The 24,671-nt window shown below is 35.5% G+C and overlaps 1 protein-coding gene across 2 annotated transcripts in view; it reads left to right on the plus strand.

The window, feature by feature from the left end:
- LOC131686242 (UDP-glucosyltransferase 2-like) overlaps positions 1-24,671 on the plus strand; it is a 66,201-nt gene that overhangs the window by 29,509 nt on the left and 12,021 nt on the right. The window contains exon 1 of one of the 2 annotated variants that reach the window (XM_058970502.1): positions 2,782-3,947. The exons of the other annotated variant lie outside the window; for it this stretch is intronic. Coding sequence (XP_058826485.1) covers positions 2,879-3,947 — 1,069 coding nt within the window. The 5' untranslated portion in view covers positions 2,782-2,878. Of the gene's footprint in view, positions 1-2,781; positions 3,948-24,671 lie in introns of those variants that run through there. 2 annotated transcript variants of the gene reach the window in all.

The following is a 24,671-nucleotide window of genomic DNA, read 5'->3' on the forward strand; positions in this document are numbered from 1 at the left end:
GTTATAAGGTGATATGACCGGGAACTCTAGTGATATAGAGAAACTTACTCTCTTCTACTATGTGAACTGACACATTAATATCAGATTCACGGTCCGCGCGGGATCATCCAAGAACACACTCGAATATTCAAATGAACACACAGTTAGAAAATCGAATTTATACACGCGAAGTTACACATGCACTAGCACACGCGACATACAAACGCCCACGCGATTGGACACGTTAACGCACAAACGCTTCAGCCTTTCGCGATGATACACGCGATCGTGAAGTCCCCACACCCGCACATATCTGAACCGTATAATGAATATCACATCCAAAACCGCGGCCCGCTACAATTGGGCTTCAGCAGTGTTTTAGTGGGTGACATTCCCCGTCTTGTCTACAATTGTAGTGAGTGATTCTGACGTGGAACCCTGCCGAGAACCTAGGTCTGTAGCTCCAGGAGGATAACTTTCGAAAAAACTTTTGTTTTTTTGTTGTCATGTCCTTTAAATGACTTTCAGAGATTTAGAAAGCGAACATTTTCTTATAACACATCTAGCTTCAATTATTTAAAATATATAGGAACTTCCGATATCAAAAATTGATTTTATGAAATACTTTTGTGAAGTGTAAAAAATATTGTCATCGCAACTTATTCCTCAAGGGGTTACACAACTGTAGAACACAAAAAGTAGGTACATTTTTCTTGACGCAATAAGAAGGTGAATCGAAATTTTGTAAAATGGTATTTTATTACTACAAATATAGAGCTATAAACTAAAGTTTTTTCGATTCCTAAAAACGATAGGAAGTAACTTACTTTTTTGGTAAGAATCGCTGAAAATGTCATGAAAATCGTTACAAATTTTTTTTATTAACATGAAAATTCCAAACCTATCAAAAATAATTTGTTCGAATTAAGTTTCTGTTCAGCCCAAAAATGTGGTTTCTAGTTTCTGCATTATGCATTTTTAAGACTAATCGCGATCCAATATGTTCAATAGAGTGACAGGAAAAAAAATGACCCCTATTGGCCCACCCCTGATTCGATTCCTAGTCCCACCAGGAGTACTTGCACCAAATTTGAAGCAAATCGGACAAGTCTAGCTACCGGACCAACGTGCCTGAAGTTTGTATGGGATTTTTCGACAATTTACATGGAGAAAAACCACTAACTCGCATTTTTGCCGCTAGGTGGCACTGTATGTATCGCAGTATCACTGTAAATGAAAATAAGTAAGATAATTTAATTGTCTACAACTTTGCCGAAGACTGCTAGTGAATTCGGCTTTGTTAAAAGAAGTTATTAAGCTTTTAGTGAAGTGATGTCTGAGTCAGTTTTGCATGGGGCCTAACAGTGCATGGTTGTGTATCAGTACTTGATTTGCGCGAACTAAACATTTTTGTGAAATAACCGTAAGATTTAGCTCTACGATATATTCAGAAGAATTGTAGTAAATAATACGAGCCATGTTTTGGATACAACGTTTTAGTTCCACATTTCACCACGTAGAGGGCGCCAACACTAACTTTTCAACGGAAAGAGATAGAAATTAGGTGTCTTACACAAAGTTGTAGAACAGATATTTTCCAATAATTCTTTCGAACATCTTGATAGTCTATCTCTCTTCTATGAAAAGTTAGTGTTGGCGCCCTCTATGCGGTCATAGTTGGAACTTAAATTTTTCAACCAAAGCATAACTCGTATTATGTCTTATAATTCTTCTGAACATACTATTGGGCTAAACCTATCGATTATTTCACAAAAATGCATAGTTTGTGGGAATCGATTACAGATACACAACCATGCACTGCTAGGCCCCATGCAAAACTGACCCAGACATCACTTCGTTAAAAGTTTAATAACTTCTTTTAACAAAGCCGGATTCACTAGCAGTCTTTGGCAAAGTTGTAGGCAATTAAATTATCTTTCTTATTTTCACTTACAGTGATAATACGATACATGCACTGTCACCTAGCGGCAAAAATGCGAGTTAGTGGGTTTTCTCCATGTAAATTGTCGAAAAATCCCATACAAACTTCAGGCACGTTGGTCCGATAGCTAGACTTGTCCGATTTGCTTCAAATTTGGTGCAAGTTCTCCTGGTGGGACTAGGAATCGAATCAGGGGTGGGCCGATTGCGTTTTAAAAAATTCATTATTTTCCTGGGCAGTCTAATGTTCAACCAATAACGAAAAATAATATCTTCACTAAATAGAAACTACTGTGCAAAGTTCCATCCTGATCGGAAAGCCTTCGCGAAAAGTTTTTTTCATTGCTTTCTAGAGAGCTCCACCATAGCACACGCTCCCAACAAATGAAATATTTTTCCAGCTATTCGGAATAATATAAAAATATGAGAATGGAACAAAAACAAGGAATTAATTTCGAATGGAAACGATTCGTCTTTCAAGCGAAGTCGCTGAGAGAAAATATTCCGAAAATAGCTAACGAACCAGTCAACTCATAAATGACTATCGCTAATCTCCGGTAATCAGGATCACTTTATTTTCGTACATCAACTAACAACACGAACGGCACACTTTTTCGAACCGACCGACAGCCGCAATCCGCACACGAGAGCGCAAGATTTGGGCACGTTACCTGACTGACCTGCCGAATGTTGTAGCGTGGTTTCAAATGTTTTGTTTACCTCCAATCGAACCGCAAAACGCTTATCCGCACAGAGCAACCAACCGAGCCAACCGTGCAGTGCAAGGTAATACTTCTAATGGTCATATAAAACTCCATCTCGCGCTGCACGCATCTTTTAGTCTCGCGACGACGGTTGGTACGTTGTGTGTTATTCGGTCAACGCTTTGAAACGGTCCAGTAACGGTTACGAAATCTAACCCTCCGGCTCTGTTAGTTTTCTGGGAGTCGGTGGCACAATGCCTTTGACACTGTTTCGGTTACTTGGTTTAATCGCTGCTGCAGCGATACTGACGGTCAATGTTTGTGATGGTTCCAGGATTCTGGCGATATTCCCATCGCCCGCCAAAAGTCATCAGATTGTGTTTCGTTCACTCATCAAAGGGTTACTCGAGAGGGGTCATCACATCACGATGATGACCACGGAACCGTTCGAAACGAACAACCCGAACATTACGCAGATCAATTGGAGCTATGCGCATAAAATTGTGGAAGAAAATTTCGATGTAGCTCAAATGAGGCAACAGGATTGCACCTCGATGGATATTGCTTTGCAGTTACTAGTGGTGACAAGGAAATTTATTGAAGCTGAGCTGGCACATCCAGATGTGCAGGAACTAATAAAGAATGTAGGTGAAGAACATTTCGATGTGTTGATAGTGGAATATTTTCAAATGACTCCGTTCCACGCGTTTGCCGATTTGTTCAATGTGCCCATGATTGGGATCACTTCGATCGATTCAATTTCGATGGCTCACCAGATACTGGGAAACGTGATGAATGTGGTGGCTCATCCAGAAATGAACCACAAGTTTTCCTCCAATCCGAACTTCCTGCAACGGTTAGAGGCTGTGGTCACCAAAATTTTCATCGACAATTTTCTAATACCACGTGAGTTCGTCAAGTACGATAAGATAATCGAACAAAACTTTGGTAGCAACATGACCAAATCGAAGGAACTGATGCATCGCATCGATTTCCTGATGACCAACGTGGAACCTGCGATGGGTTTCGTCCGACCAAACGTTCCCCAGGCGATTCAGCTGGGTTTTCTGCACATTGAACCACCGAAACCACTGCCAGTGGATCTGCAACGTTTTATGGATAGATCCCAGCACGGAGTTATCTACTTCAGCCTGGGAACGCTGATTCGGAGCAATTCGATCAATGCTCGAAATTTGAAGATCTTTGTTGATACGTTTAAATCGCTAAAGTACGATGTACTCTGGAAGTGCGACAGTGAAGTGGATCTCAATGGCACCAGCAACATACGGGTAGCTCAGTGGTTGCCTCAGCAAGATTTGCTCGGTAGGTATCGATCTGGGATGATGACGCGCTAAATAAACCTAAACTGCGCGTGGATGTGAATTAGTTTGGTTTAGAAGGAAGTGCTGCGTTTTTTCCTTGTCGTAACTAGCAACTAACGAGTGCTTAGTGCAACAAGTGACGAACATTTGACGCGAATGCATAACATGGTAGAAGGTAATGGTTGCTAATTGAATGACACTAGCGTGCTGGATTGTCAATAGTGAAATCACAAATCGATAGACAAACGACAAAATGTGCGCAAAATGTAGCTAGTATGGTGTCTTCCTCTGAGAAGTGTTTTGCATTTGGTTCACTCGAATAAACAGAGTAAATGTACATACAGTTGAGATCATCCGTAACTAATATTCAATTGGCGCGTGTTGAAAATGTCTGAAGTTTGTCTTTACAATGTTTCCATTCTAATATTTCACCTATGCCAATTTCATTCTGATCTAGAATTGCTTGTGGCGCAAATTGATTGATATCTACAATTAGCAATGTATGCGAAGGAAAAAAACCCTTCTTTAAACAAGAACGAATTCCGATGTGAAGTGATCTGTTTGAAGTATGAAAAAACAATTGTTCTCAGGTAGCAATTGAGGATGGAGTACTACAATTGAAATCTAAAAATATCTAACGTGGAAATACTTATATTAACAACCGATGAAGATCTAAAGAAAACAAAAGCAAACATTCGAATCTGTAAGAAAAGCCTATAAATAGGTTTTATCGTTCAATTATTCCTCTCAATCCTTAGTTCCTCTTTAAGGGGTATTATGTTTCACCAATTGCTATAACATTGACTGCAAAAAATGAGTTAGTCTTCGTCAGATAATCGAAACTTTTTTTTAATGTATTTTTTTCACTGAATGATTTTGAAGTTTATAAAATGGATCATTTTTCAATCACCGATAACTCGTTAACTATTTGATCAATAGAATATTTTTTAACTTTCCAGATGTCGCTCTAGTAGACTATGTTCACTAGTTTTAGAGAATTTAAAAGTTGAAGTTTTTGCCTTCGGAAAATGATATTAAAACGTATGTCATAGAACGTAAAGTTTTTTTATGAATATTAGGAAAGTTTGAACATGCACGCAAAAATGGAGGAAGTTCAAATTTATGCCATTTGATCAATTCCGAACGGGTTGACATCGTTTTGGATGCATACGTTTAGTTAAAATCTCTAAAAATTGATATCGACTAATATATCAGATCTGTTCTTGGATGGGAATATTTCGTTACCGGAACCTTTAAAATAGGGTTATCAAGATTTTTTTGTTTTCAAAGCTGGTTCCACCGGGAAAGAAGACAATTTTCTACCCATTCTAAAACTTATTTTGCGACATGTCAAACTTCATGACTTTGCAAAACTAGTGCAGGTGATTACGATTTCAAAGATTTTTTTTCATCGTATTGGCAATATCCCGATGTATGCCAGGAATCTGTTTCCTCATGGAAGGAGAACAATTTTCGATCAATTCTAAAACTTGTCTTGTGTCAACTTCATAAATTTACAACACTGCACAGTGCGGCGAAACTGAAAAAAGTCATTCAAAAGGCTTTCCTTAGTTTCACAGATGTTTACTTGACTTGATGTCTTCAGAAAAGGATCTAGAACTACATCCTACATCTTTTAGGATGAGCACCTTAATTTTTCTTAAGGTGCAACTGTCATTAAAAATAATTTTTTTTTTTGATTCATCAACATTTTTTTGCGCGGAATCTTGTAGAGTAATTTTGAACAACTTTGATGAACATATCCGCCATATATATATTTTTACTTAAGAGATATGTACGTTACACCTTAAATTAAAATCCGCTTTTTAAATTTCTCTTCTACAACTTATTTTTTTCTACATTGGTATGTTCTAGAAAGTTTTAGAAATCATCAAAACACATAACTTTTCTGAAGACTCCAATGATGTATGACATGTGCATCGGGATATAAATGGATTTTTCTGTAAAAATTATCTCTTTCTTTAAAAAATTTCTCAAAATTGTTTAACTTTGTGAACCAAACCTCAGCATGATTAATTTCACCATGTTACGTAGTATATGTAAGCGAAGTATAACAATCCGGACTTTTCTGTTTTTTTTAGTTTTCATGCATTTTTCTACTGTATAATGTATGAATATTTCGCAGTATCTGTAGAACGCCCATTAGTAAACCAACACGTCATAATACAGAATACTAAACTCAATGCAAAATATATCTTCTATTATCAACAATCTACATGTAAAAACAATGAAAATTTATGAAGCACTAATTAGAAGCATTTTATATTGAATGACTAAAACTATTAATCTTGGAAAGACTATATAAAATAATCCCTGTCATTTTTCGTTCTTAACAATCTGCAATCCTGAAAACTCAAACTCTGAGAGTGATCATTTGCTTTGACGTGTATTTTCTTTTATTTTCAATAATTCACAATAAAATATTCATAGTACTAATGCTATCAATTGTTGGATTGCTATTTAGCATGTAATATACCCGCGTAAAATGCAATTTGAGTGTCCTTCTAATGTATAATTGGTACTTCATACGCTTTCATTGTTTTTACATGTTGATTGTTGATAGTAAAAGATATATTTTGCATTGAGCTTAGTATTCTATATTAAATATTATGGGCGTTCTATAGATTCTGCGAAATATCCACACATTATACAGTAGAAAAATGCATGAAAACTAAAAGACCCGAAAAGTCCAAATTGTTATACTTCGCTTACATAGACTACATAACTTGGCGAATCTAATCATGCTAAGTTTTGGTTCACAAAGTTTTACAATTTCGAGAAATTTTGTAATGAAGAAGAGCATTTTTTAAAGAAAAATAGATTTATATTCCTGTGCACATGTCATACATCATTGGAGTCTTCAGAAAAGCTATGTGTTTTGACGATATCTAAAACTTCCTAGAACAAACTAATGTAAAAAATTAAGTTGTAGAAGAGAAAGTTAAAAACTGATTTTAAAGTGCAACGTACATAGCTCTTAAGGAAAAATATATAGATAGCGGATATGTTCATCAAAGTTGTTCAAAATTAATTGCTCTACAAGATTCCGCGCAAAAACATATTTTGTTATTGAGCAAAAAAAAAATTTTAAATGCAGTTGCACCTTAAGAAAAATTAAGGTGCTTATCCTAAAAGTTGCAGGATGTAGTCCTAGGAAACTTTTCGGAAGACAGCAAAAGCATGAAAACATCTGTGAAACTCAGGAAAGACTTTTGACCGTCTTTTTTCAGTTTCGCCCCACTGTGCACTGGTGCGTTTGAAAACTTTTTGAAGGTTTTGATCATCATTTTAAGCAAAAACAGGCTCCTAAAAAATTCAGGGTCCCATTCAACCAAAAAAAACTTGCAAAATGTAATCCAGTGCACTTGTTTTGCAAAATGATGCAGCTTGCCATATCGTAAGTCGGGTTTTAAAATGGGTCGAAATTGTCGTCCTTCCCGGTGGAACCAGGCTCCTAGAATCCCCCGGGATGAGGCCAATTCGACCAAATAATCTTCAAAATGTAATTTAGTAAGGGAATATGTTCGGTTGTCGGCACACTTGTGTTTTTGGCTCACAACATTACTCCAATTGAACAATATATGGGAATAAGCATACTTACCAATCCCAAGTAGCATTTCTGGTTTAATAACACACTACAAGTGAATTCTAGGTTTTAAGAGGGGCTTCAAGAATGCCATAAAACCACAATTGTTACTAGGGATGAAAAGCTAGAGGCCTTAGCTAATAACTTATGAAAGAACTTAATTTATTCTGTCAACATGAAAAAAATATTAACAATTCAGTAAAATGATAATTTTTTACCATTTTGAAAAATATGGTCAGTTGTCGGCAGAAATGGAAAAATATGAATGAAAATCATCAAGATTCAATAGGAAAAGAAAATTTATTCATTTCAACTACCATCAAAGGCATTATGAACATCATTCTTCAACAGAACCACAATATGTGTAAGTGAAAAAATGGTGCGAATATTACGCACTGCTAATGCACTGGCGGATCGCATTCACTACAAGTCACAGAAGTCCACGCTGGCACGAAGGAGAAGGGGGCTACAGGGTAACCCCGCTACTCAACCAAATTTTCTGGTCGTGACAATCTGGTATATACAGTGCCACCTAGCGGTGAAAACACGGCCAGGTGGGCTTTCTTCATGTAAAACGCTTAACCGGAAGTCGCCTTCTTGGTTTTCAGAATGATGCCATAGATCGATCTCTGGTATCTATTCGTAAAGCCCGTTCCAAAATACCCAATTTGATTAGGTTATTGAGAACTCAGCATTTTCCACAAAAAATGGGGTGCTGACAACCGCCCATGTTTGGATGCCGACAACCGATTTTAGTAACCTTTTTGAAAACCGATAAAAAAAAATAATTGTGGCGAACATTTCGGTGCCATTCAATATTGAATCATAAAATAGAATAAATTCAAATCGTAAATATTCAATGCGCATACTTTTTCGATCGATTTACTTCTTTCTATAACACTAAGCAAATCATCAAAAAAACTTTTAAGTAGAAATTCATTTGTTCAAAAAATATATTGGCTGTAGAACAGAACATTCGAGTCTGTTTGCTTCAGCAATCGGCACAAAAAGATTGTGCTAATATAACACACAAATAATATTTATCAGAATGTCCATGTCTGCTTTCTACAAAAAGTTACGTACGGGTGCCGACAACTGACAAGTGCCAGCAAGCGACCTTTTTCCCCTACACTTGTTTTTCAATATAATGAAATGTGACATGTCGTAAGGCGGGTTTTTGAATTAATCGAAAATTTCGTCCTCCAGTGCACTTGTTAGAATAGGTCGCAAATTGTCCTTCATCCCGGTGGAACCGGATTCCTGGAATTCCTGGGAGAATGGCCAATGCATTCAAAACCCCTGACAATGTCACCCAATGAATTTGTTTTGCAACATTATGACGCTTACTTTCTTTATAACTTTGTAGAACATCACTTATTTATATCGAACAGCTGTCGATTTATTATCAAATTAATGGAATGTGTGCTAAGTGCGACTGCTCGGGTAAGATTATAAGTTGCGTTTTCATAGAAGCTGACCGGAATTTTTTTGAAATTTTGCTTATTTCATTTCTGCTATTGTTATAAACATCTCAAATGCTTTTAAACTGAACCTTTTTTGTTTTCTTTCATTAATATATTTCAAGAACCATTTCCAATCGGGCCAACCCAATTATCTAAAAATTTACAATTTCAATGGAAGATATATTTTACGGTAGTACAGTGGGATTCCGTTTTTGGCAACAATATATTTTTTTCAGTTGTCAAAACTGAAACCGTGCCAAAAATGGAACCTTACTTTGAAATCTTTTATTTTCAATGTGTTAGATCATAAATGTTACATGAACATTAATTATATAAGAATATGTGATATGGAATGAAATGATAGAAGAAAATCAGCAACTATAAGTTTATTTGTTATGCCCGCCCCCATAAATTATAGTAAATATGACTCCCAGGTTTGGAAATAAAGTCAAAAGTCATATCAATTATTACAACAAAATGTGTATGAGCATTTTTTAAAAGATTTGCTATGCACAACACCAATGTTGCCAAAAACGGATTTTTTGTTGCCAAAAATGGAGCATGCCAAAAACGGAACGTATCAAAGACGGAATCTTACTGTATTTGTCATTGCAAATTCAAATCCAGGTAAATTTGGCAAAAGCATTAAAAATGGGTGGGTAATACCAAAGACATAACCACCATGGACTAAAAAACACATAATATCATTTGTATAAACATGTATATCCGCAACGTGATTCTCGGAACACGAATTGACTTTTCAAATAAATTCTTCATTAAACTAATGTTGGCTCCTGTTCGCTTTGGTGAAGACTGCGTTGTCTTTGATTCTCGTTGGATGTTGCTGACGTCTGCTCTCTGCTTCCCGATTGGCTTTTTAGCCACGGGTGCGATGCTAACATGATTGGAGTTACTGTAGCGATTTAAATTGTTTGTGATTTCATTACATTCAAAAGAATCAATTAGGGATGTGTGATCGAAAATATGAAATAAATCTTCGGTTTTCTACATTGATGTTTCCTACGAACTGGAGATCAATGCATGTGCCTTCAAGTGTGGTTGTTTGTGATGTATCAGAGATCAAAAAAATCTTGCGACATTCATTCCCGAAATGAACAAATTCCATATTCCCATGCTTTGAAACGGCTAGGATAAAATATCCCGAAGCAACCATAGGAATATTTTTTCCAGGGATATGGAATGAAATTACGTGTAACTAAAAATTGCTTTTCTTTTATCATCATATCTAGCAAAGTACAACCAGCAGCGTTTTAATACATAATAACATACTTTATGTTGCACAGATGTCACGTTTGTTGTCCGCCAGAGCCAAATTTTCATTATATTCCTTACCAACTTATTCGATTTCATGAACAATAGCCATAAACTTTCGTGAAAATATCTCATTTTACGAGCTTTTAAAATTGGTGCACATAAAGAAAGTTTTTGCATTCATTATAATGACACAAAATAGAAGTAACCTATGTTGCATACAACTTGTAGTACAGCTGAATTAACTAAATATCATTGTGTATCTTTAGTGTGTATATAAAAAGGAAAATAAATTGTCTGCCAGGTGAGAAATCAACCTCGTAGTCAACCTACGATTTCAACAAGTTCGGTATTTAAAGTTTCTTTTTCGTGTTAAAAAAAACTATTAAAATAGGTCGGATAGGTTCGTGTTTGCTCCTAGTGGTTCCTCCCGGTGTTGTTGGCACGCGTGGATTATTTCGATTCCCCTACCCTTCCCTAAACTGTCCACGTGGTATATGGATGGCCTCTTTATTCATACCCTCGAGGATAAGACAAAAATAGTAAAAAGAGTAACAATATAAGATTAATTGATAAGTTCTTCAAAAAACAACTTGCATACTATTGCTTATCATAACTGTTATACAAGAAGAAGGCATAGCATATTACAGAATTGTTGAACCGAAAAACAACGAGCCTTAGGTTTCATTTACGACTATTTTTAACTTTTGTAAATTATACCTATCGTCCTGTGGGACTAACGTACAGTCTGATACAAACGCGCATTTGCTATAGTTATAAATTTTACGAAATCGAATATAAAACCCATATCCGATCCGATAGTGCATAAATATGGTGAATTCGCTCAGTATAACGGAACTTCCCGCGAAACATTGAAGCATTGGGATTCGATCATCATAATCTAGCGCATCTCGCAAATATTAACAAAATTAACACCTTGAACTATTCTCCTTTGCCTTCTGAACGCTGAACTACTCCAATATGACTGAATTTCCTTACCCATTAATATCTCGAATTAGCCTTCTGATAAGTCCATTGACCACTTTGCATAATGATTAGCCGCGTCCGCCGACGCTTTATTTCGCTTTTGGTATGCGTAGTAAAAGTAAAAGCTACGCCAAGATTAGCCGTTCTACGCGCACACTTTATAGTGCCTTCTTGAACGCATCCCAAGAAGCAATTTTTGTTGCCGCAACTACTTTAATACATTTTTTTTGCAAATTGAAGTGTAAATCTGAAGTAACAATTGAGTGCCAATAAATAGGTGCCATAGGTACATATCTACAAATCAACGGAAATATTTTATGACATGGGAGTTTCACACGCATTCATCTAGTCAACGTAACACACACACACACACGACCGTAAAATAAATATATCAAACGATACGATGCACAAAAAATTGGTAATGAAAATGTTGATCAACATACCAACCATTGTTAGAACCAGCGATGCCAGATTTACAGACATGTCTGTATTTTACAGACTTTTGATGGTCTCCTACAGATGTAATCAGAAATCTACAGACTTTTAAAAGAGTAATAGGATTTAACAAAATTGCACTTGAATAATTTTATCCGAATACGAGTGATTCCTTCACAATAGTTTACAAATTTCAAGCTACTTTTGAAGTAATAACGTAGTGTAAATAAAGTTTAAACAACCGTCTACAGACTTTTACAGACATTTTCATTATTCTTCTACAGACATTTTACAAAAACATGTGGCATCGCTGGTTAGAACACATAACTACATAATGTATACAAATTGTCACGCCTAACAAATACATCAATGATTCAGACTCGATTTTTACTAGACACAAATCCAGCGCGCCCGTGCTTTAGAAACATGTCAATAAAACATTGGTATTTTACCATTTTTTTGTTAACGACCTATTGAGTCAATTTGTCAACTGTTGATTCGGCATTTAATTAGTAAGGGACTGGAAGGTGAAGTATATTTTTCAATATTAAGTGCCGTAGTACTCAAGGGAGAGCAAGGAGTGGAAGGGAGAAAATTTAGTAAAGCGTGGAAGGGTCATATGAGCAAGCTTAGAGTTTACCGGCGACTTAACCCTTTGTCTGCTACCGTAGGAGTCAGGATCTTTTGGCATTAGAAATGCGAATCACCTGAGTTTACGGCATGTCCGGACAAGCGTACAGTAACTTGTTACTTCATGCTGTCGAGACCGACAAAAAGTTAAGTCACGGTAAACTTTTACACTAAGTATTTGCGACGTTGAAACTCATTGAATGAGCTAGTTTTTTACCTGCCTTGGTGTTTTATTTTATCGACTATTGTGACTGTATCAGCATCTGTGGCATATCGTCACATGTGTTGCTGATTCGCACGGTGTCGGCAGCTTTCACCCAAAGCTGCGACGATGGATCCCCATCGCGGTAAATTCTATTTTTACCATTTTTTTAGCCAATTCGTCAACTGTTGTTACAGCATTTAGCCGGTTGGTAGCTACATTAAGGTGGCAGTTATTTTTGCGATTACCTATTTATATTAGGTGACTCATCACTAGTGCCGACTCTTTTAAAATGAGCCAGTTTGGTTACGTTTCTTTTTATCCGTTCTTATTTGATTGTGAATAAGGTATTGATTCTCTTATTTTCAAAATTGCACATATTTTATCGTATGTATTGCACAGTCCACAATGTGCATTTAGAAGGAATTTGAACTTTCTGCAAAAATTAAATGACTTAGCCTTACTTTATGTTTGGAAAAGTTGTTATACTTTGCAATACCTTCTTTCTGTTTAAAAAAGCTAGGATGGTTCTAATTTTATTTAATTATATTTAAAATTAAATTTTATTATATTTCAAATTAAACTTTCCAACGGTTCGAGATAGAATCACAGTTGTAAAAGTTTTTTAAAGAAAACCCTTTTTTAAGAATTTGATAAATTTCTTGTAAAACGAAAAGTACTCGACATAGAGTTCCAGTGTCTTCGACAAAGTTTTTTAAAATTTTGTTTTTTTTCTGGTAGACAGTGAAACTCTATCTCGAACCATTAAAAAATTAATTTCCTGACTGTAAAAAATTTAGAACCATCTCACCCACTATTTAAAATAATAGAAAAGTATTGTAAAGCGCAATTTTTTTTTCAAGAAAACGATACTGTATTTTTATATTAGCTTTCGTGAAAGTAATTTAAACATATTATAAAGGGTTAATTCATGAAAAACCAACTCCCTTATCTTTGATTTTAAATATATTGTAAAATGAAAAGAATGACAGATAGAGCTTACATGTCTTCAACTTACAATTTACAACTTTACTTAAGGGTCGTCTGGTTCTAGCTAATATGATCTAAAAATTAATTTTTTGGTCTTGGTAAAATTAGAACCACCCTAACTGGTGTTTTAAAATAAGAAGGGGCTTACAAACTACGAAAACTTCTCCAAAGACTTAATAAGTTTTAGCAAAATTTAAAAAAAATCCTACTAAATTTGTATTCTGGACAACTGTGAATTGTAAGGGAACACGTATCCGCTGGGTGATACCAATCGTGCTGACATTTCATTGGATTGAGCCAACTAATTTCTATGTTTGTTAGTGTTTGTTTGACCAACTTGAAAACTAATCCACAGAGCATACAATGTGCATAGGGAAAACGCATGGTCTTGTCTGAGTAGAATGATGACTTTGATCATGTATAAGGTTTGAGAATTGACAATTCGCGAGGATTGAAAACCAGTTACTAATTTTCTTCAGTCACATTAGTTCAAAGAATAAATTTTGTATATTCCTTGTTTGGACGCGAGTCTTTGTTTTTTCCTTTCTTAAGGATTTTTTTATGAACGTGTTCACTGGAAAATAGACAGAGAAATAATGAACGGAACGGTGAGAATGAAGAAACGGTGAAAACTCACCTTTATTGGAAACACTCACCGCTCCGCTCAAAAATTTTTTGCTGTCACATTCATTGGTTTGCTTTCAGTTCATTGAATCATGTTCATTACACATTTTGATGTCATTATATTGTATTGAGTATTTTCATATAGTTTTGAGTAGCAGATGTACTATATGATTGATTGCCATGTAAACCGTATTTCATGAGCATAATAATATTATAGCCTGATTTTTGTGTCAAAAAGCGACAGAATCGAGAATCTTTATTCCTAGCACCTTCTGCATTTTCTGGTTTTGGTACATTGTTGTTTCAATTTAGTAAATAACTCTTTTCTGCATTCATGTCGTAAGAAGTGACAAAAACAGCACTCTCTATACTTCATCTCCTGCATCTTTTAGACTTTCTAGTTTATTGTACTAAACTAGTAAAATGTCCAATGAACATTTTACGGTCTCACTTGGTTCTGGTGGGTAACGGAGTGGCAGGCATGGGCGATCTCGCTTGCACTTTTGTAGTAAATTAGTAGATTAATTGTGATCATTCTTCTTTTCTATTCGTGAAATACCTACTTGCTTCTCTTTTTAGTAGTTAGGATAATAATGAAGTAAACACTTTAGTTTAGTTATTTCTGCACCGCTCATATAGTTGTCGCGAAAATAATCGATATTTCTCAGTGCTAACCCCAGTTTGGTTTCCACTTTTTTTTTCTATTAGAAATTTGTTGTTGCGTTTAGTTTAGCTAGTTTGTCTTTTGTTAAAATGACAAGGTGCCCAGAGACTCCTAAATTCTTGAATCGTGCACGAACTGCAGCATAATTTCCAATCATTATCTTTACTAACAATCTCGTGACACTTGTGTACTACACAATGTGTAGTGCGCAATCTATCTATATAAAAGTCAGTGTTTGTATGTATATGATTTATAGACTCCCAAACGGCTTAACCGACTGCCGTAAAAAATTCTACATAGTAGGCATTCGTTATGGAGCGTGTTTGTGTGCTATTGGTTGGGGATTAGCTGCCCGCTAGATGGTGCATCGGAACAAATTATGTTTTCCTCCTACTTCGTTGGAAGTCGCAGCAACGCGCGATGCGTATTAGCAAGTAATATATACGGAATCTAGTAAAAGCAAGTGTCGAACTAACATTCCTTCCCTTTCCTAGCGCGAGCTATGTTTGGGCATGGCCGGAGCCGGTAGTGACCAATAAACAACTTGGGATTAGCAGGAGCAGTACATCGATGAATGGTTTGTAACTCCCAGGTATTTTCATCTACTGATTCTCTGTGTAATATCAGCTAGTCCCGATCAATAGGGGAGTAGCAGCCAGAGGTGGTCGCGTAAGCTCACAACAGTATTTCTTACACACATTACTGTTGGAACATTCATTATTTCATATTTTATATTTGATGAAATTATAGAAAAACAATACAATAAATAAAATAAAAAAAAATCAAAACAAAAATTGATAAAAATTGATCAAATTCATGAAACGAACATAATGATTAACACAAATCAAATTAATAAAACAAATTATTCCAGCTCATTAAATGAAAAATTCGACAATATAAAACAGTTATAAATTAACTAAAAAATTGGATGAAATAAATGCAAGGAATAACTAAAAAAAATACAAAAATGAAAATAATAATAAAATGAACAAATTAGGTTAAATGAAAAAAATGGATGACCTGATGAATTAAATAAATAATATGGATGACATAATAACAATACATTTTAACGACATTCAATTAGCTAGAGATTACTGGGTAGGGAAAGTTATGAAACTTAGAGCCATAGTACTCAAGTGAGAGCAAGGATGTGAAGTAAACAGATCGGAAAACTAGAAGTAGCAGGGTCATTAGAACAGGCTTAATATCGTACAGGCTTAATCTTTGTCTTCTGTTAATGAGGGTCGAGCTTAGGCAGAATAACTACGAATCACCGAGTTCACTAACATGTGTCCTGATAAAGGTAGACGTGTCTATCTTTACCATGACAACCGACAAAAATTAAGCCACGCAAGATCACCACTGAAAACCTGTCGACGATTAGCATCAATCTTAATGATGATTGCTGTTTGCCTTTCGAATGCCGGGGTAGATTTTTTTAAGACTATTGTCAGTGTGCTTACAGTCGTAGCGGGTTTGCTACATTGTGTACGGTAATGGCTGTATTTACAGCGGCTACCCACCGCTGCTGATGGATTCCCATCAGTTCTTTTTTCTTTTTTCCTTTTTTATTTCCACTAGCATAGTCGAAATAAAAAAAATAATAATAAAAATAAATAGCATCAATAGGACGCAGGAAATAAACGGAATAAAATAATTCAAATGAAAAATTACGCGCTATTAAAAAACTTAAATATAATTAAAAAATAAATCAATTTGTGTCAATTTAATAACATGGATGAAATGAACAAAATAAATAACTAAAAAAAATATTCAGATTATTAAAACGAAGAAACTGTACAATATGTATGAACTGCAAAAAATAAATAAAATGCATAAAATGAAAACGGTGAATAAAATAAGTTAAATGAATGATATGAATAAATGCATGAAATGAATAAACTGACCAGAATGATTCCAAAGAATGAAATGTGTTAAATAGATAAAATGAGCAAAATGAATGCAAACAATGCAAAAGGAAATAAATGATTGAAATGAAACGATTATATATTTAAAATAAGTCAAATATTCTAAATGAATAAAATAAATTAAATGAATCAAATTCATATAATGAATAAACTGCAGAAATGGGTACATAGAAGGAAATTAATAAAAATGTTGCAAATAAGTAAATGAATTCAATGAATTGTACGAATTTGAAAACCATTGTTTCAAAAAGTTCTGAAATATTTTTGGAAATCCCATTATTTGAAAAAAAAAAAGAAGGAAGGCTAATTCCCAAGTAGCACACTATGTTGGGATGTAATATTTTCATCTGGGTATTGAACAAATAATTTTGTTGTGAATTACTAAATCACGACCTACTGCACGACCCAAAAAGCGCACGTTGAGGTTTGATATAGAACAAGTTTCTTTTATACTCGATTGAACACTTTTCCAGGATATTTGACAAGCAGTATTATTTACAATCCAAAAGTAGCTGAATAGAACATGGCACACGGCAGTGGCAGAAAGACTATTACAAAAACAAATGGAACACAATTTTATAGAAACAGGCTCTAGCTAGGGACATAATTTACGTAACGCGAAAATTACCCAAAATTGACTCCCCCATGTAACAAATTGTCCCAAATTTATTTATCTCCCCCTCTCCTACTACGTAACGAATTCCTCGAAAAAAAAATTTTGTGCAGTAGAAACATGTTACGTGACGATCTAGCCTACTCTCCCTCCCCTGTATGTCACAACATGTAACAACTTCTCGTACCCTCTCCCCCTCTAAACGCTTTACGTAATTTATGGATGGTCTCCCAGGTTTATTTCCAAATGATTGTCGAAATAAAATATTCATCCCACAACGAATCTATGTAGAATATGTTCTATTGAAACTATTGAAAATTTTATCAAAAATTACCCAATAACTTCTAAGCAGAGTTAAAAATAATCCAAGCTCTTTTTTGACGGCTGAAAATGAACCTGTTGCGACTCGAGGTAAATAGAAAAAATTCTTCTTATTCATTCAGTTGAATATCGTACAATATATTCATTTCACTAATTATCTAGGAAAATGTTTTCAAAAACCGGTAAAGCATATGAAATAACAATCATCATCGCTTACATTGTGCCAGGGCCTACTTTGATGCGTTTGATTTGTTGCTACACAGTCGCTTCGTGTAATAATCGGAGACGAATGAAAATTTGCATGGATGAATGGGCGGTTTGTTAGTTTGACGTTTTCAGCTGCGTCACTGAATATTGAAAATGAATGCGGCTGAATATGATCAATTTTCATTCAATAAATTTGAATATTTTTAACTCTGCTTCTAAGTCACTAGATGTGGGATCCGTATGTTGAAAAGACGAAAAACTTTCTGGAATATGCTGAAGCTTACCCTACGATATTTAAGAAGTAATGGTAGAAAAAAAATTAAGGGGTACTACAAATAGAGATTTTTGGTCTTCAGTAAAGATGTTCGCAAAAATAAGTTGACATTTCTGAAGACTTCATCTTATTGATCGTACTAAAAGGGTGATTACTCACTATAACTATATATGAAGGTCCTGGATCATCGTGATATATCCCAGAAGACATCATAGCTATACACTTTAAGTTTTTCGCCTGAGTATTTTTTTGCATTTGTTCGAACCATTTTAGAATAGTATGGACCTGCACATCTAAGTTTTCAGTATTTTATTGAGACACTTAGGTGATCCCTATTGACGGTACTGGCTGGAATAGGCTTATAAATTTTGGATTTTCCTCGTAGCTTTCGAAAGATTTTCAGAAAAATATCAATTTTTGCCTTACTCATACTGCCCATAAAAGCATAAGAGTCCCATATTGAAAAACAGCAAGCTGAGAAAAACGCTGTTCAGTTTTACATTCCCATTGAGCCTTATGGATGGGACAACCATGTTTTGGTATTTTTTTGATATTTTCTAAACAGACCAGGTAATCTTATTTGTGCATTGTGATTCAGTGGTGATACAGAATACAATCCAACAGATAACTCATTTTCGACAAAAAAACATATGGGACTCTTATGCTTTTATGGGCAGTATAATAGTCGCACATTTTGCGAAATTGAATACAAAACACATGCGCATATTACCGATCAGATAGTGCAATTGTATAGTGATATCGATAAGTATAATTGGAAGTTATTCGCATTTAAATATTTGGAAAAATATTTCAGCAGGGATTTTTCAAACGGGTCCTTTGTATTGAAATTTTGGAAATATTCTACTTTAAAAAAGAATGAATTACGAAAACTTTAAGCGCGATTTTTTTTGTCGAAAAAATCTGGATATAGAGTTTTATACTAAATTGGGTAACTTCGAATAATGAACAAATTTAGAGTAATATAAAAAGTTGAGTGCTCTGAAACGGAAATTTTTTATCGCTGGAACTATGAAAACCTATTTTCTGGAATATTAAATAAACCAGCAGTGCATTTGATTCACTCCATTGCCATTATAAACCACGTAATAATCGTATGCGTGAGTTCAGCAAGTCCTTGTAAATGCGACAGTTGGCAAGCAGCCGACCATAAACTCAAACGGTGTGCGAAAAACTATTTTACGACAACGCTTAAACCTATAGTCTAGCTAGTCCTTCCGATATGTAGCGTGTTTATCACACCGAAAGATGACTTTTCAAATCCCGAGTAACGTTCGCTCTGGATGCTTTGCTGCACTATCATTATAGGTAGGTTTTTGCATGTTTTGACCGCCGTGTGTCGGTGGACAGTGAAACAACACCATTATGGCATGTTGACGACCATTGTTAGGAGAGTTCCCAACCTGTAGACGCCGTGACTCTGTTGCTTTAACCGACAGTGGTTTACTATATAATTCGAAATTGATGAAGGGTTATCCGATGTTGTTACTCCAGTGGTTTGAGCTTCAATTCTTTGAATACAACTAGTCACTTTACGAATTCAATATCAATTCTTCAAAAGGGCTAATAAGATTTTTGTAAACAAACTTCTTTCGCTCATTATTCCGCTGTCGAGTTGAATTTCATGAAAGATACACATGAATCAACATCTTTACCCTTAGTAGAATCAAATTCAAATGTCTTCTGTGTTGAAAATATAACAAATTAAGAGAAATCAGCAAAACAAAAGTTTGTTTACAAATTTTATTAGCCCTATTCAAATGTTGATATGGAATTGTACCCTTGACTTTGTTAACTCTTTTTCTTACTGGGCTCCAGCCCATGGTTCATAAAAGGTCAAATGCAATAGTGAACAGCATTTCAATAAAAAAATGTTGCCAGTTTTTCTAAAGGATACTTTTGTCATTCGTAGCTATTTAATCTTACTCTTTCACTCTTAACGGCAGTTAGTTTTAAGGAAAAGCTAGAAACCTAGGCTTCCAATACTGATAAAACTGTTTTTTTAGATAACTCCAAGATTTCTTAAGTTATTCAACTGGGGCACATCAGTCAATTTCATAATCGACAAATTAAAATTATTAATGTGGAGATAACAGTGCCCAAGGTTTACTTATATAGAGCCATCTATCAAAGGATGACTTGCTGTCTTTCGCTCTTTGCATTCCCGCAGTAAAAGAAATACCTTAGTGGGCATTTCTATACCCTAACATAACCACCGCATGAATTCATTTCCAAATGTCTTCAAGTTTCAGATGACCGGATGATCAGCTGAAATACAATAACCTGTAAAAGATAAACGCTATAGTGCATCGCTTCTAGCTTCGGTCAGCTTTGACAAATGAATCAAATCTATGTGGGAAATTGGGCTACAGGGTGTTATCAAGTTATCCGATTGTTTCATGATTGAATAACACGATGGTTGGTGTGGGTCCAGTGGGATTTAGCAATTCAAATAGGTCCAACAATACGATTGAAGAACAATGACAAACTCAGATAAATCAATCACACCCTGTTCAGATATTCCACGCGTAGGGTCAACCAAAGGGCTAGCATGAGGCTACATTGAGACTGGTTTCTACACGTGTCAAAGGGAGAAGAAATTGCGGTGATGCAACGAAGACGATTCCAGAGTCAACAAAACGATGTTAAATGTTTACCACGTGCACCGACTCATATTTTAAAGGAAGAGAAATTGGTAGATTTTTTCGTCAGTGGCGGTGGCTGTAACAGAAGCCGCGCTAACGTAACTAATACTACCGATGTTTCATTGTAAACTTAGAACCTACATGCATAGTTATTCTAGATATTCTAAATATATAATAGGAGCGCAGAAATACAAGTTTGATATAGGGAGAAGCGACTGTAGATTTTTTAATTGTGATATAAATGGAAGAAGTAAAAATACCAAACAATGCTCAACTGATTTATGATTAGGGTTTCAAAGTCAACTGTCGAAAATTCCAGAAGAACCGTTATTATCTAAACACTTAGGTTTTCTAACCACAAAAACAATTTATCTATTTTTTTCTCCTTTATAAAAATATTTCATCATTGTAACATCCTAGTTTTAAAATATTCAAAATGTGAAAACAAAAGAATTTGGCACCGACAAACTAACGCATTTGTGCCTATCAAATAAACGAAGTAAATAAAAAAAATTATTATTTAAATTACAACTTATTCATGAATTAATTGATTTAGATTTTGAATAGATTTTCATCCCAGTTTTTAGCCACAATCGACCAGCTTTCCACTACAATTGTCCTGCACACCTTCAGTAAATATGAAAAACGTGCATCTCAAGCAACAGACACGGTTTGTCCATAGAATCAACCGGTCGCACTTACATCAGATACTTATTTGAGTTAAGCAAGGTCGTCTAACACATACTTTAAAGGCCGAAATTTACCACATTTTTGTTCAAACATTGCACCAGCATAAATGTTAATTGCGTATTAGCACACAGCTGACGATCACCGAACGACGCGCATCGGCTGGCATCTTAGCGTTCGAGCTTGGTCAGTGCGGTACAGGCCGGATTTGAAAATCCATTCAGCTGAGTGCTGTTTTTGGTTTCGGGTGATAATGAGAACTCGTTCCGATAGTTTGAATTCATTAACGCTGCATCGGTGACGCTGCGTTCCGATTTAGTGGGACATAAAAGACACTGAAATCATACTCAAATTTAAGCTGCCTTAAAGTTCAATTAAAATCTCGGTATTTTTAAATGTATGAAGCACTTTTTTTCGCTACCACTTTCTATATCATACTCAACATCGACCAGCGAATTAGGGATTGTTAAAGTACATTCTGATTAAAATGTAGCTATGGGGAGAAATAAAGCTAAAGAGCTAAAATAGTGTTCAAAGATGGTCACTTCCGAGACTTCCGTTAACCTAGCTGACAATGATTCGATTCCCAGTAGTACGTTCGATCTCAAAAGGTCTCATAAAGTCACGCAAGTGATTGCAACCAAACGATAACAGTTTAACATGCTGAGATGTGGTACGAATCGATTGCGGGGCTCCTGTGTTTAGTGGCTAAGCCGCGTGTGACAATCTCTTGCCGGCTGGTTGACGAAGCCATGCCGCTTTGCGATTGGTTTTGTTGTTTGTTTTTATCTTCTGGGAAAAACTCTTACCTTATGCGCTTGGGGATTAGATAACTGCACATCAAGTTTATTGTTGTAGCGGGGCCCTGCTGGTCGTATGCATCATTTTGTTAGGTCATCTAGACGCGGTACGCGAAGACTGCTATTAAAATGCCTGGATTTTATTGTTGGAAGGAGATTCTTTGTTCCGTGGAGTACGCATAAGAAATTTTGCTTATGGATCCAACTCTTTTTAGCCCTTCAACCAGCGACAAATTGAAAGTCGTTTGCTAGTAACATTTGGTTTAGCAGTTTAAAGAAACTGCAGCCACCGGTGTAGCCCTTGCACTGATGAATTTTAACTCTAGGGTAGAGTAGAGTGGAGTCATGTAGTTCAGTTTTTTGGTGAGCTTGTGCGATGGTATTTTCGCACTGATTTTGACAAATAAGCACTCGTTGGAAAGGTTTTACATCTGGCAACGTTTTGGCAATAATGATTTTATGCATGGCTAAATATTTTTCATGCTAAATCCAATAAGGCGAAGGTACTATATTCGACGCTAAATGAAAAAATGTACACACCTAGAAAATCAGGGCTTCAACTTTTATTTAAAAAGTAGTAATACTGCAGATTATTTAAAAATATTAACGCAAATAATAAATGCATTCATCATTCAGATAAGAAAATGAGTAAGAGCAAATTATGTGAAAAATCATGAGACCTCGGAAGGAAATGTTGAAAAAACATGTTTTTTCAGCCGTTGCGTCTGGTTTTGTACTTGCAAATGATTTCTTCTGTGTCCTCGTCATCGCCAGAGTGTGGAATTGAAGTTGTGCATTCCGTTTGCGCTTTGGAGCATTTTTTTGGTTTCCTTTTCCTTATCTTTTTCGACCGTGTTTTTTTTTCGTTTATCTATTTCAACAACACCTTAAATTAGTATATTGTTAACTCACGCAAAAAATCTGACGTGACGAGCACAATGATCCTGTCCAAATAATTCAAATTTAGATTTTAGTACCTATCGTGCCCTCAAGCGTATATTTCATGTAGACGTACGTAGTTTTTTTCAAAAATGAACATTTCGAAAAACCAAATCAATAGTCGTGCTTAGAATAAATTTTTACGTTAGAAAAAACTCACTTGACAATTTTGACATTCTTTAAATGCACTGTACTGAGGACGAAAGACAAGGCGTTTTCGCAGAACAACACGCGAAAACATAAACGATGCTTTAACTAATAGAGTAGATCCACGGCAACAGCTGAAATGACAGTAGTCAACGAGTAGTTCTCTACCGTGTATCAAATTCACGCAACACGGGCGACCTCTGCAATAAAATAGCAAGGATAATGCCCTATAGCTATTGTATCCCCATATCTTTTAAACCATACACCAAATATTACGTATCAATTCATCAATCACTAGTAATTGCTCCAGTAAACTATTCATGTATGAAATTGTCAGTAATTTTTAAGATTATTTGGTTTATTTGAAAATCTACATATAATAGAGGAAAAACAAATTAATCTATCTAACTGTGTGATAAGACCTATTACTACACTTATGTGTTATTTGTATAATTGGATATGAAATTCACACGATTCACTTGAGTGCTATGAGGTGTGGTCCTTACACATTTTCACATTTTCATATTCTTTTCATCGTGGCTTGTTCAGGAAACGGGGACAGCACTTGAATCTACGAGATAGCTATTATTTGGGTATTTTTTCATTGTTTCGCTCGAACAATCTCCCAGATTCTTGCGAAAGCCAAATCGCTGCCTTAGTTTGTTCACGTCAAAAACCGAGATGGTGCACTTTCGCGGGAATCGTAGCCTTGGAACATTTGAGATGACCCCGTCATGTTTCGGTTACTGTGCGTTAAAAATTGATCCATTGATGGCATTTCGAATCATGATATGTACCCTAATAATTTAGTGTCTTCGACCAAGAGTCTCGGGTTTTTTGCTATATTTTGACAACTTTGGTCTTAATTTAAGGAACAATGACCCGATCCAGACCAGCTCTTTTTATGTAGAAGCATCCTAGCAAAAACAATTCTGCAAAAATGTTCAATTTGACATTCACGACATATGCTCTGATGATTCTCGCTCTCATACTCTTAAATGTAGTGTAAAGAGCCTATTTTCGCCCTGTTTCTATTATCAACCTACCTATCTGAAGTAATTCATTAGAGTTGCACCTGCCATATTTGTTCAACGCATTGGCTCATTGGGCGATATTTGGGTCACTCGATTCGAGTTTTCGTAGCGCTCAAACTCGAATATTTCACTGTTTTCAGTCACTTTGTGTTATATTTGTTCTCAAGAATGAGATAATGATGCTGATGCCAATTTATACGCATTCCATCTAGTGAAGGCTGAGTAATTAATGAAATAG

Source organism: Topomyia yanbarensis, chromosome 2, assembly GCF_030247195.1.
Source record: "Topomyia yanbarensis strain Yona2022 chromosome 2, ASM3024719v1, whole genome shotgun sequence".
Taxonomy (NCBI): Eukaryota; Metazoa; Arthropoda; class Insecta; order Diptera; family Culicidae; genus Topomyia; species Topomyia yanbarensis.